General features: G+C 50.2%; 1 protein-coding gene across 2 annotated transcripts; it reads right to left on the reverse strand.

Moving 5' to 3' along the window:
- Positions 1-4,203: 4,203 nt before the first annotated feature.
- IL19 (interleukin 19) lies at positions 4,204-11,780 on the reverse strand. 2 transcript variants are annotated; one of them, XM_082702581.1, is made up of 6 exons: positions 11,731-11,780; positions 9,356-9,502; positions 9,137-9,202; positions 6,675-6,827; positions 5,706-5,780; positions 4,204-4,752 (listed from the first exon to the last, which is right to left on the reverse strand). In XM_082702581.1, exons 2-6 carry the CDS (start codon positions 9,497-9,499, stop codon positions 4,657-4,659), a joined length of 534 nt encoding a protein of 177 aa, XP_082558707.1. In that variant the 5' UTR covers positions 9,500-9,502; positions 11,731-11,780; the 3' UTR covers positions 4,204-4,656. The 2 variants fall into 2 exon arrangements, with proteins under 2 accessions (XP_082558707.1, XP_082558708.1); XM_082702582.1 differs by having other exon boundaries at positions 6,675-6,773; positions 11,731-11,778.
- Positions 11,781-12,642: the final 862 nt, after the last annotated feature.

A 12,642-nucleotide genomic window follows, 5' to 3' on the forward strand; every position in this document is an offset into this window, starting at 1 on the left:
TGGCCAAATGCAATATGCTGGTCCCCAAACCTCCCTCCAGGAATGAGTCTGTGTCTGCCCCTGGTCAGGCATTCAGTCCCATCTGCCTCAGAGATTGCCCGTGATCTGTAGGCACCAGGGATTGTGCTGGGCATGAATGAGGCAAGGTCCAGCCAGGGCAAGGGAGGGGTTCCGCACTGGGATAAGTCTGTGACTGAGGCAGAATGAGTTCATGAGGGTGTCTGAGGAATAGAGAGATTCAGAAAGACAGCTGGAGCCTGGCTGTCTGCACAGAAATGCACATTCCCTCTCAGGGACTCAGCTGACCGCCTTGCGGAGTGCAGATCCAGAGGCCAGTACCTTTACTCTGGTCTCACTTGCTAGTTTAAAAAACCTGTAAGAGTAAGGCTTTCCCAAAACAACAGTGTTTTATGGGAAATAAAATTAGAAAAGGTAAGAAATCATTAGGAACAACCATCATCTTTAATGAGCACCTACTACACATCTACTATACATATCTACTATAGATGATGTCCTGAGCCTCATAATCTGGGAGTCGGCTCTCTCCTACATTTGTACTGAGAAGGAAACAGGCTCAGATTAAGTAGATTGCCCGAGGTCATACAGTAAGGGCAGGGGCAGGATTTCACACAAAAGCCTATCATCTTACTCTCTTGGCCCATCTTTCCGACAAGGCCACAGCTCTAAAAGACAGTTGCCCTGTGCATGCCTGGCTCTGGAAGATGGAAAGAGGAGACAGTGTCCTCCAGGAGTCCAGACTCTCAGCTGGACCAGGAACATCATGTGACACGTTCAGAACTTGGCCTCTGCTTCTTTGCTCTGTGTTGGCCCATGAATTAGTGTGCAGCTTTACAGAATTGCTGCTAGTAAATCCAGGTCCTTTTTTGTACGTCTGGGGTTAAGGATCTGCGTTGCTTGCATCCGACATAGTAATCTAGGTCCCAGATTATATAGTCTTGCCCAAGATAAAGTGAACTCTCCTAGCAGCAAGGGGAGAGAGTCCTGGAGCCAGGAAGATGGAACCTGGATTTACTGTCTCCATCTGCCGTCCCTTAGCCATGCGATTTCCCACCTTCCTGAGCCTCAGCCTCTTTCACTGCTCACTTGAGGGTAAGACCTCTGACCGCCTCTGCTCCTCTGGGACTCGAGAGAGATCCTGTATGTAAGGCACCTGCCGTGGTCCTGCCACCTGCTGTGGGGTGCCTCCCTTGGCACCTTAGCAGTGAAAGCTGAGCCCTGAGTTTGCAAGGGTGCCTAGCATCTCATAAAGGACTCAGAACGGATGGTTTAGGGGAGAATTTTATACTTGGTTCCTCAGCACCCAAGTATTAAGCACCAACTCTGTGAAAACAGAAAACAAACAAACCAACAAAAAACAACAATATCAAAACCAAAAACACAATTCTGTTCCAGACCCCCTGTGGCCTACGAAAGAGTCAGGAGACATTCTTTAAGTCAGGAAGGAAGGAAAGGACAGATGCACCAGCGAAGGGGACAAAGTGAAACCCACAAACAAGAGATACAGAAGGAAAGAGAGTGGGAGAGAGATCTTCTCCTTCCCTAGTCCTTCCTCCCCCTCCTGCCCCGGCTCTCCTCCTCCTCTTTTACTGCTTCTGCAACCTGGCAGGTGCAGCCCACGATGCCGGGAAAGGGTTTTCTCTCCATGCTTGCCCAAGATGACATTCCATCATGACCGAGGGCTCTGGATTTGGAGTAGGATCCCAAATTTGAATCCCAGTTCCACAACCACCTGCATGACCGTAGGTGTGAATGAAACTCCCCAAGCTTTAGCTCTCTTCATCTGTAGAATTGGGTTGGTCAATCATCTTTACCTTACAGAGCATCATAAGGAATGAAGGAGAAATGGTACCTCAAGTTTTCACCTCAGCGCCTGGCACAGAGTGAGCACTCAGCATGTGGCCATCATTGCTAACGTTGTAGCTCATCCTGAAACCAGGTTCCCTGGCTCTGCTGCTTGGGAGCTATGTGACTTCGGGTCTCTTACTTAACTTCTCTGTGCCCCAATTTCCTCCTTGGAGTTTAATTACCTGTGTTGCTAGGATTCAAAGCAGTGGCCTCCCCCCCCCCCCCCATTTTATTTCATTCTCAGAACTGCTAGAGGATGGTTGGGAGAATTAAATAAAATAAATATATTTATTATAGTACATTATGTGTATTTTTTAGACCATAGCCTGCCACATAGAAAGCCCTATATAAATGTTTGCTATTATCATCATTTAAGTTCATCCAGGTCATTTACTCAAGAAATGGGAATTTAACACCTAGTAAGTGCCAGGCAGTGAAAAAAAACAAACTATCCTCACCCTCATGGAGCTTACACCTGAGTAGGGAAACAGGTAACAAAGTAGGATGCTGGGGAAGCAGGAAAGGGGTCTCAGATGTGCTAAAGGTGGAAATGAGGGGTTTGTTCATCCATAAGATACCTTTGAATAAAGGCCTAAAGGGGAAGATGTCTGGGTTCAAGTGGGCCTCAAGGCAGCCATAAAATATCAGAAATGTTCTGATGAAGCTGGTCCTGCCCTCCTCCAGGTGCCTCAGGATGGATATCTACCCAAGGTCACCTTGCAAAGGTGGAATCCTCAACGAACAGTTCCGCTTCCTCTTCATAACTTATTCATCCCATCAGAACGTGATGCTGGATCTTTTTTTTTTTTTAACCCGACCTCTGATGACCCATACATGTGCCCACAACGTGCGAAGGCCCTAAGATGAGAGCTTGACCAGGGTGTTTGGGGAACACAGATCACAGGCCAGGATGGCAGGGTCGGAGGGAGCCCCACAGCCGGCAGTCAGGGCATCGTTAGAGAAACAAAGCTGGGGAGGCCTTGGGGACAGATCACAGGGCTCTCTAGGCTGTGTTGATGACTCTGGCTTTTAAATGAAAAGCAGTCATTTTCCACATTCCAGAGGACTAAGGACCAAAGAAAGACAGTTTCTTGCCCCAGGCAGTTCACGTCTAGAGAAGCCTCGACACCAGCCCTTGGCTCCTGGTTGCACTTTCTTCCCCCTCCACCAACCCCAAGGTGCAGCTAGAACCTTGCTGGGTTCGCCAGGGCGGGGGGCGGGAAGGGCAGGGTGTAGGCAGTGAGGGGGCTGGGGTGCTTCACCACAGCTGATGCTCACAGCAACAATTTGACATTGGTGGCATTGCCCCCACCTTTACAGAAGAGGGCGCTGAGACAGAGACATCAAGTAGTTTATGCCAAATCACAAGGGCTTGGAGCCAGCGCGTCTGACTTCAGAGATCCTGTTCTGTCCATGAAAGCGAGCCCTGTGGGATCTCTTCCTTGGGTAGCAGTGAAGAGAGGATGCTTCGGGCAGCCACTCACAGCACAGATGATGACCCGGGGAGGTGACGAGAAAGGGCTCGGCACAGCACCTGGCACATGGCAGGTGCTTAGGGTCAGCTGTTATGGCTGCTAACCGCATGAGGAATGTCCTTCTAGAAGATGGTGCCCATTTGGGCCTCTCTCCGCTGTAGCCCGGGCTACTGCTCTACCCAGCATAGCCCATGCCTTGGGCTGCCCCTGCCCCGCGTTGTCAGCAGGACAACCACCCCTGTGTCAGAAACACCTTCTCTCTAGCACAACCTCTAGCCCATGGAGGACGAATGTAGGGTCGGAGATGTATCTAGGTTGGGAGCAGTAAGAAAGAAATGACATTCAAAGACAGAAAGGCACAGAGACAGAGAGAGGCGGAGTGATATCAAGAGGCCGGCAGTCAGGGGCCCCGCGTCCACCTTCTAGATCATTAGGTGGAGGGCAGGGTGCTGGGTAGAGGCTTTAGAGACCCAATGCCAAGCCCTGCTCTGCTCTGACTCGCCTTGGGACTCAGTGATTCTTACCCCTTTCGAGCCTCGGTTTCCCTACCTATGTGCATTTTTTTTTCTTTAAAGATTTTATTTATTTATTTATTTATTTGACAGGCAGACATCACAAGTAGGCAGAGAGGCAGGCAGAAAGAGAGTGGGGGAAGCAGGCTCCCTGCTGAGCAGAGAGCCCAAGGCAAGGCTCGATCCCAGAACCCTGGGATCATGACCTGAGAGGAAGGCAGAGGCTTTAACCCACTGAGCCACCCAGGTGCCCCGCTATGTGCGTTCTTTAAGGCACCTTTCACTTCTAATCACCACCACTTAGGAGTCCTTGGCTGGCCCTTGCTGAATGAGAAGACAGTTCCACTGACTGGCAGAGAGTTGAGTTTATTCAGGAAAATCAGTCCGTACAATATGCACTACAGGACATCGCTCGGCTCGCATCACAGACACGGGATAAACAAGCGCACAATAAATTAGGGGGAAGCCCACCCGTTCCCGCCGCGATGGCCCGCGGGGCCTTCCCACAGGTCGGTTTATTATAAATACGACAGCACACTATTTGGCTGCTTTCAGGCAGCCTGGGCCCAGCCAGGGCGGCTTGCAGCCCCACTGGGAGATATCTGTCCAAACCTAAATTTTCCCCTGCAATACCCCAGCCTCACAGGAAAGAATTCCAAAGTGGAAAGAGGTTTCTGCGGAATTCCCTCATCTGCGTAAAACGGGGTCTTCCCCATCTCCCTCCCCTCCGGCAGCCTTACAGGGGCTGTCCCAACCCACACCCCTCCCACACCCCCTCATCCCGGGTGTTAGCTTCCTGGTCTTCAGGCCGCAGAAGGTCCTTGATGATTCTTGTCAATCCAGGCTAGAAAGACGTCAAGCTCTCCCAGCGACTTAATGGCGGCAGACCGGACCTCCAGCTGAAACCAGGCAAATCATCACAAGAACCTGCCTTTCTGGACCGTGTGATTGTTTTCAAATCTTTCCCCATGTTCCAGTCATCAGGAGGTTTTCCTTTTACCCATCCATTATATTGGCGGAGCCTATGTACCCTAGATTATTTTTCTAACAGGAAACCCAAATTGTTTTCCCTTGTTTCTTAGTTTGTCAAATGCAGATACTGGCTCGTAGCATCGTTGTGAGGAACACGTGTGCTGATATCTGCAGCGCGCTTGGGAGAACAGCTGGTCCATGGCAAGAACAGTACGAGTCTTAGCCAGTTATAACTGATGCTGGGCAGCCTCTCCAAACACAGCACGGCCGTGACCAGACTCCCACCTCCTGCCTTCTTAAAGCACTGACATCAGTTGAGAGTGTGGTTGAAATGCAGACTCTCAGGCCTCGTTCCATACCTACTACGTCAGAACCTGCATTTTATTTTGGCCAAGTCTCCAAAGGACGCATGTGCGAAGCACCAGTTCTGCTCTACCTCTAGATGAGGTGTGCGTTCTCTCTTGCATGTGCGGGAGAAGCACTGTTCTCCATCAGCCCACAGAATGCTGGTCGCGGTTACCGACCACAGTGACGCCTAGCAGGTAATGTGTTCCTTGAGGATCTTGGCTCCCTCTGTGTCACCCCCATCTGAAATGGTGTGTGTGCTTTCCCTCAATATTTAGTTCTGATACATTCGTTCTGATATGTAAAGGCAGAAGAAATGGTGGGGGTGGAGAAGGGGAGCCCAGGAAATTAGTCAAGGGGCTAAGACCAACACATTCCTTGCGGACACACAGAATTGGGAAGACCAGCAATGAACACTTGACAAGGGAACAAGCAACTCTGCATGGAGAGGAGGCAAAAGGGTTGGCACACTCTCCATCAGGGTCCCACGGCCCAAAAGTCTCCGTCTTTCGCATCTCCCCCTGCCTACCCTTACCTGATCATAGTTGTCATGGATGATTCTGGTGGCATTGGTGGCTTCATCCCTGCAGTGACACTGCCTCTGCTCCTGCTGAAATCCAGTGGAGGAAGGAGCCATCAGAGAGAACCTTCCCACCCGGCCCGCCTTTTCTGCCCCAGGTGGCTCAGGAGGGTCAGCTTGGGTTGGAGCAGCGAGCGGGACAAGAGTCTGTTGACAGAGTCACCCTGTGTTTGACCAGGGCTTTTCTGGGTTTGCAGCTCGCCCGACTGGAAGGGCCAGGAAAGTGGGGGACAAATCTGCCTCGTCACCACCTGGTGAATGCAGCACCCCATTAGGCACTAAGTATTTACTGGATTAGTGAATTAAATAACTGATTAAATGAATCTTAAGGTAAGTACGGCAGGGGTCATGACTTCTTCTGACAACTTTAGAATCCAAGGCACAGAAAGGGGAGAGAATTCGCCACAAAGTCACACTGTGGCAGGGTCAGAGCTGGAACCCGGGGTTTCTCCTGGTCTAAGTTCTTGTGGGTTTGTTTGGGTTTGGTTTCATTTCTGGTGTTTGTTTCTAATAGAGCACAATGAATTTATAGACAACCCTCAGGGACAGATTATAGGATGGAGCAACCCAGAGGTCCATGGGTATGGAAACCCGAAAGGGCCACGGACAAAGAAACTAGAGAGAGTCGTATGATAAGCCTGGGCGCCTGGGTGTGCCTCTGTCACAGGCCAGCACTGAGGTCGCTGAAGGAATACTTTGACAGAAGGTCACCCCAGGAGGATTATCCATGAGGAAATGGATCTGCTGAGGAATCAGCCGGAAGGAAGCCCTAAGGAGGAGGTTCTGGATGGTTCTCCCCTGGATGATAGGGCAGGGGATTTCCCTTGAGTCTAGGAACTACTACAACAAGCCAAGTGGGATCAGCATGTCCTGGACCCTCCCTGGGGCCGTGGGGGAACAGAGAGTCCTGAGGTGGTCACTCACACATCGTTGCAGAGCCTTCTTCATATAGAGGAAAGAGTTGGCAATGCTGCTGATTTTTCTCAAGATCTGAGGGTTCAGCTCCTGATGGTCCTTGAATACCTTGTCCACGTAAAATGCCAGGAGGTTCTTGGTCATACAGCATACGTCTAAGGGCTACAGACACAGGTTAGAGAAAGCCCCAGCGACTGTCTTCTCTTACCATCTCAGAGACCAAAGCAGCCTATCTGAGTAAGGGCATCAAGGAACAAAATAGCTAAAGGTCAGTTTTATAAATTCATGTTGGTCTCAGAGTATCCGTGTCCTCTCACCACATCAAAGCTACTTATGATGAAAGCATCAAGGAGAGATTGCCCTTTCTTTCTTTCTTTCTTTTTTTTTTTTTTTTTATGGCCAGGAAATATAACAGCAAGCAATGAACCCAGTCACAGACTAGAACCCTCCCTACAGCATCCCCACACGCCATCACTCACTTCAGCTTAAACCCTTGCAGGAATTTGGTGTCTCCCTTTTGAAAGGATCCACATCTGAGCAGCTTTCTGGAAAAGTACTTCCTTCTGCTGTGCTGTGGTCCGCCCCTCCGTACCTGCTCCCACCCATCAACATTGCACAAATTCCCGTGTATACGTATCAGGAGCTCTTGCACACCCGGTGTGTGCTGGGCACAATTGCTTGCACCGTAATGACATCGCATTTATCCTGCCCTCTCTGCTCTGCTCCCCCCACCACCCCGATCTGTCCTGTTTAAACTGCAGGGATCCTTTGAATGGAGCAACGATTTGCAAGAATGGAAACTGACAGCTGTAGGAACGTGTACTTCTGGGTGGGTCTGCAGCTGGCAGGGTGTCTGTGTCTCTAAGGGGCGGCCGGGGAGGGGGGCGTGCTTGAATTCCCAGGATACAGCTCAGCAGTTGGCAGGGCTGAATTTCCTTCTAGCAATTTACACCCTGCGCTGAGAGCCAATGAGTTGCCTGGCAGGAGGTTTATAGCGCAGGCTGAGAAGGAGGGGTATAAAGTATGAAGCATGAGTGGGACAGGGCGTCCATCTTCATTAACATTAAAGCAGCAAAGCCTCCTTGACCCCACAGGCAGCTTTTCCTCAATGGCAAAACCCTTCTCCTTGTTCTCTCCTTGTTCCCTTAACCAAAGGAGCAAAAAAGCGAAACACCTTTGTTTTATCAGGGAGCCGGGGAGGGGAGGGAGAAATGAATAAAAACCTGCCTCCTCGTTGACTCTCCTGCCCCATCAGCTATTTCTGGATCTAGAGAGGAGAAAGAATCTGGAGACAGAGGGAGCGTGGGATCAGCCACTGGCTCAACCATTGACTGGTCATTTTCTCTCCCAAGCTAGCGATTTGCTCATTTGAAAATGATGGCTTTGGAATAGGTAGCCCCCTGGGTCCCTTCCCACTGTGCTATCCTGTGAGTCTCTCATACAGCGGGCTGGAATAGTATTTAGTAAGTGGCTACATCTATTTCCTACGAATAGATCAGGCCCAATACTGCCTAGAAGAATTATCTCGCTCAGAGAAGCCAAAAGAAAAAGAAAGAGTAACTCATTGCAACTATCTTGCACACTCTGGCAGATAAATATCTGGAAAAACAAACAAACAAACAAACAACAACAAAAAAAAACAACCTGAATCTTTCTACAATGCTTACAAGGACTGGAGGAGCTCATTTTTAAGGGTGCTTCTCAGTGACTGCATTCTATAAAGTGAATTCTCGCCTTGTAAGCCTAACTGCTTCGTAACACACCCAACACCTCTCATTTGGAGAGTTGGAATATCTCTTTACTGCCTTTTGGCCTCACATTTTCTATTGTAAGGAACATCACCAGACAGTCTTTCTGAAAGATGCTGTGGGTCATACCGTCTTTGGCTCGAGAACCTGCAGGACCCCTTATTGCTGTATTACAAGGTCAAGGCTCAGCCTGGCTTTGAAGCTCTTAGTAAAATGACTTCAGTGTATTTTTCTACTTCCTCCTCTTACCCTCACCTCACTCACCTGCCCGACCCTCATGCCACAAGCCTGGTCTGGTTGCCTCACTGTCCCCTAATACACATTCACTGATCTCACACACATTCTCCCTGGTCTCCAGACTCCTTCCTCCTTTATCCACTGACCCAGAGCCAACTCAGTTTTTAAGTCACTGTTCATTTTCTTGGCTCCCCCGTGAAAACTTCCAGAATCATCCTGAGCCACAGACAACCTGTCACATTTGAGCATGTGGCACCCCAAAATCCCTCTATAGATAAGTGGCACTTCTCGGGTCCATCCTAGGGGTTTCCAAGTCCCTGAGACACAAGTGTGCATGAACACATCAGCTGGCAAATAAGAAACCGGGCATATTTAGAAAGTAGAGATTGGAGAAGGAGAAGAAGACAGAGTGGAGATTTCTCTCTCAGCCCAGGGACATTTCACCATAAAAATAAAAATACAGAAAGAGCAGATCCAAGCCAATACCTTGATGCTATGCAGGGTCTCTGGTGTGGACAGGATGGTGACATTTTGGAAGGTGTCCTTAGCTTGCTATGGAGGGAAACATAAGGACAGACACAAGCCATGAGTACTCCGTGTCCCCCTGAGAATCAAAGGATAATGAAAAGGAACTTGCTCTTCAAGTGAAGATGGAAGGTAAGACACGCTCCCTTGCCCACACCTTCACCCTGAACCCATACTCACGATAGTTTTTTTGATTTCCTGGAAAGTCTCTTCTATATGGTGTATGTCCATGGAGATCAGACACCTTCTCAGACCTCGGGCGTGCACTGAGCACAGGAAGAACATAGCAGCCACGAGCCAGAGGGAAACACGCTGTGCCTTCATGTCCTGCAGGAAGGGGGGAGGTCAGCTGCCCAGTTGAGAGGGGAAAGCAATGGGGACCCCTGGCCAAGCTCTCCTCTGTACCTCACAAGGCACGCCAGACAGCAGCCAAGAAAACGAGACTCAGTACCTCAGCCTTGTGGAGTTCATGGTCATGTGTCTCCTCCTCTGTTTTTCTTGAATCAACTGAATGAGCGCTCTCCCTCCCCCGGTGCCCCCACCTTCACCCCAGAAAGCACAATACAGGGCTCTCTCAAGTCCCAGGGAGTCTATTTGTGTGGATATCACTCCATTATGACTCAACAGGCTCATTTTTGTCAACAGGGATGAAAAGCATTGTTTTTAATAACTTAAATAGGAAAAACAGGGTTGGTAATACGCCCTGGGAATTAGGCAACAGATCTGAAAAACCCTAAAAGCACATTTTTTAAATGTTTGCTCCTGAAATAGGCGACACCCTTCTGTTATAAACCCCCAATGTGTATCTGCTTAAAATCATCTGTCTGAAGCCAACTATGAAGATGTCACCTTCCGGAGAAGATGGGAAAGGGAAGCACAAAACACCTCCAATCAACGAATGAGCCGCAGTGAAGTGAGAGAGGCGGGCAAGTTGTCAGCTCCCACTCTGTCACTCACTGAGCCCAGGGGCTGTGAGAGACCTGTGTGCAGCTCACTTGTCCTGCGGGGGGGCCGACTCTTCTAATCCCATCACCCTCCCTGCCTCCATCCTCTCTATCCCTCCCATGTTACCACTCTATGGTTTCATGCAGACGCACGGAGAAAAGTCTCTTCCCCTGACTTGCCCCAGCACTAGCCCAGGGCTTAGCCTTCAAGAGAAGGCTTAGGACAGCGTGTGTGATGAGATCAGCCCTCTGCCCAGCATCCTCCATGGTGCCCACCCAGAGTTCTGGCTTCCAGCTGTGTGTGTGTGTGTGTGTGTGTGTGTGTGTGAGAGAGAGAGAGAGAGAGAGAGAGAGAGAGATAAGGGGAGAGACCGGTGGCTGTGCACAAGCTAGGAAGCCAGCTGCAGGAACTGAGGAGCCCTCCACCGACTCCTCACCATCGCTTCCCATGCCAGAGCTGCAAAGACATGTGTGAGACTGTGAGCCTCGGCAGACCCCACTCCCCACCACCATTCCCCAGTCTTCCCCGGAATTCCCAGGCTCTTCTCCAGAAAGCCAAGAAAGAGCAAATCCTGTTTCGAAAACCATTTTGCCTCGTGTCTTAGTAACTCGGCATCATCCCCACGAGGGCACAGCTGTAGAGACCTCACCGTGGCGCAGGCATCTTGTCAAAGGGCTTCTTCGTTCCTCTTTCTTCCAAAGCGGGAAAACAGACTCCCATTGGCAGGGAAGACTGTAAAGTCTCCCACAGCTCTATCCCCACCTCGAGGCAACTAGGACACTTCTAGAAAGTCAAGTGACTGGGAAGAGAGCACAGTTTTTCCTCTGACAAGACGACTCTAAGAAGTAGTGGGACATCCTCTGATCACCCCCAGGCCAGGAGCCTAGGACCTCGTGCAGAGGACCTTAGCTCGGGTAGGTGAGCCCAGACATCTCAGCCGATTCAGAGACAATAATAGCTAATGTTTATCATACATGCCACGTGGGGAGGGGCATTGTGCCTAGAATTTCTAACAATTTTCTTAGCCACCTTGTGAGGTGAGTGGTTTCTGTCCCTATTTTACTCAAGAGGAAACTGACACAGGAAGCGACCACACCTGCCCACGGTAGGAAGCCAGTAAGCCGCAGAGCCAGCGTCGGGAGACAGACAGGCTGGCGCTCAAGCCGGCTGTCCCTGCCGCCGCAGTGTCCATGGACAGTAGCAGCTGGAAACCCGGGGCCTCCGCTGGACATCCCAGCAGCTTCCCTCCCACTAGACAGACAGGAGCGCCTTCCGGATCCAGTCCCACTGAACCAACCGTGCTCCTTCTATTTAATATAGCAAAGCCTTATTTTAAAAAAGAAAAGATATCAAATGCCCAGCACAGCTCCTAGAACAAAAAGCTTGTAGTCAATCGTAGGTTCCTTCCTCTTCCCTTCCTCCCGCCCTCCTTCTTCCCCGTTCTCCATCCTTGCTCATCGAGAACAAGGTACGAGGAGGCTCGTCCTCTCCGTGGCATACCCTTCCCCGTCCTACAAACTCCCCAGGCCATACACGATGTCCACAGGTCACATCTCTGCAGCAGTGAGGGCCGAGGGCTAGGACGGTGTGTGGCCCGGGGAGCGCCTCACCTCTCACCAGGTGCTTCCAGCCGTCCCTGTGTCTTCTCTGTCTGCCCTTCGTCCCTCAAAAAGGGCTGGTCACTTTTATGCAGGTGGATAGGAGGAAATGCTGTCAAGGTTTACTGGGTGGGTCCACCTTTGGGAGATTATTTTTCTCCTTGTTTCCTTAGTATCTCATTTCCCTAATTGTTTTCTTGCTTCTTTGAGATACAGCTGATTAATCATTATTAAGAAATGCCTCTTTCTTCTGGGTTTTGACATGCAGCTTCTAGGAAGAATAAACTCCCCATCTCCATGCAAATGAGAATTTCTTGCAATTCTGTGTCCATACAGAAAAATCCAAGTTAGGTCACTTTCCTGAGAGCTATGGCAAGCCACCAACTGTACCCTGCAGGCAAACTCAGCAAAATACTCTCCTGCCGGCCCCACCCTGACAGCAGCCAGCCCCAGGAAACCGTGCAGGTGTCCTTGGTCCCGGCACCCTTCCTCTGCCCGAAGCTTCATACAGCTGTTGAACACCTTTTGGTGCCAGGTGCTAGCGAAATGCTCTACATGCATTATTTTGTTTAACCTTATGGGAAACCTCTTTTCCCCCCTCTCAGAAATGTACCTACTAGGCCACCATCTCTTTCCTCTTCCTCATGTCGCTTGGAGGACCCTTTCATCTCGATCAGTGCAGGGAGAGAAAATGAGAAGTAGAAAGTGGGAAAATGAGGAAGTGGAAGAGCTTAGCAGCCGGTGGCAGACTCAGGAACTGAGCCTAGAGTCCTTGCTCTTGGAACAGAAGACCCTCCATCCTAATCACTCTTCGTATACAAACTCTACATCGTGACTTCTCCGAGGAGCAGGGTTTGGGGTGATGTCGAGGGAAGCGTAGGTTGTAAAAAGTTTCCTCCCCGAGCATGACATCCCCAAATAAGC

This window comes from Mustela nivalis, assembly GCF_964662115.1.
Source record: "Mustela nivalis genome assembly, chromosome: 16".
Classification (NCBI taxonomy): Eukaryota; Metazoa; Chordata; class Mammalia; order Carnivora; family Mustelidae; genus Mustela; species Mustela nivalis.

Coding starts and splice junctions, on each gene's coding strand:
- IL19 (XM_082702581.1), bottom strand. CDS start 9,499: ATGAAGGCACAGCGTGTTTCCCTCTGGCTCGTGGCTGCTATGTTCTTC. Junction 6,828..9,136: donor AGACCCTGCATAGCATCAAG/GTATTGGCTTGG, acceptor CTGTGTCTGTAG/CCCTTAGACGTATGCTGTAT. Junction 4,753..5,705: donor TCCATGACAACTATGATCAG/GTAAGGGTAGGC, acceptor GCCTGGTTTCAG/CTGGAGGTCCGGTCTGCCGC.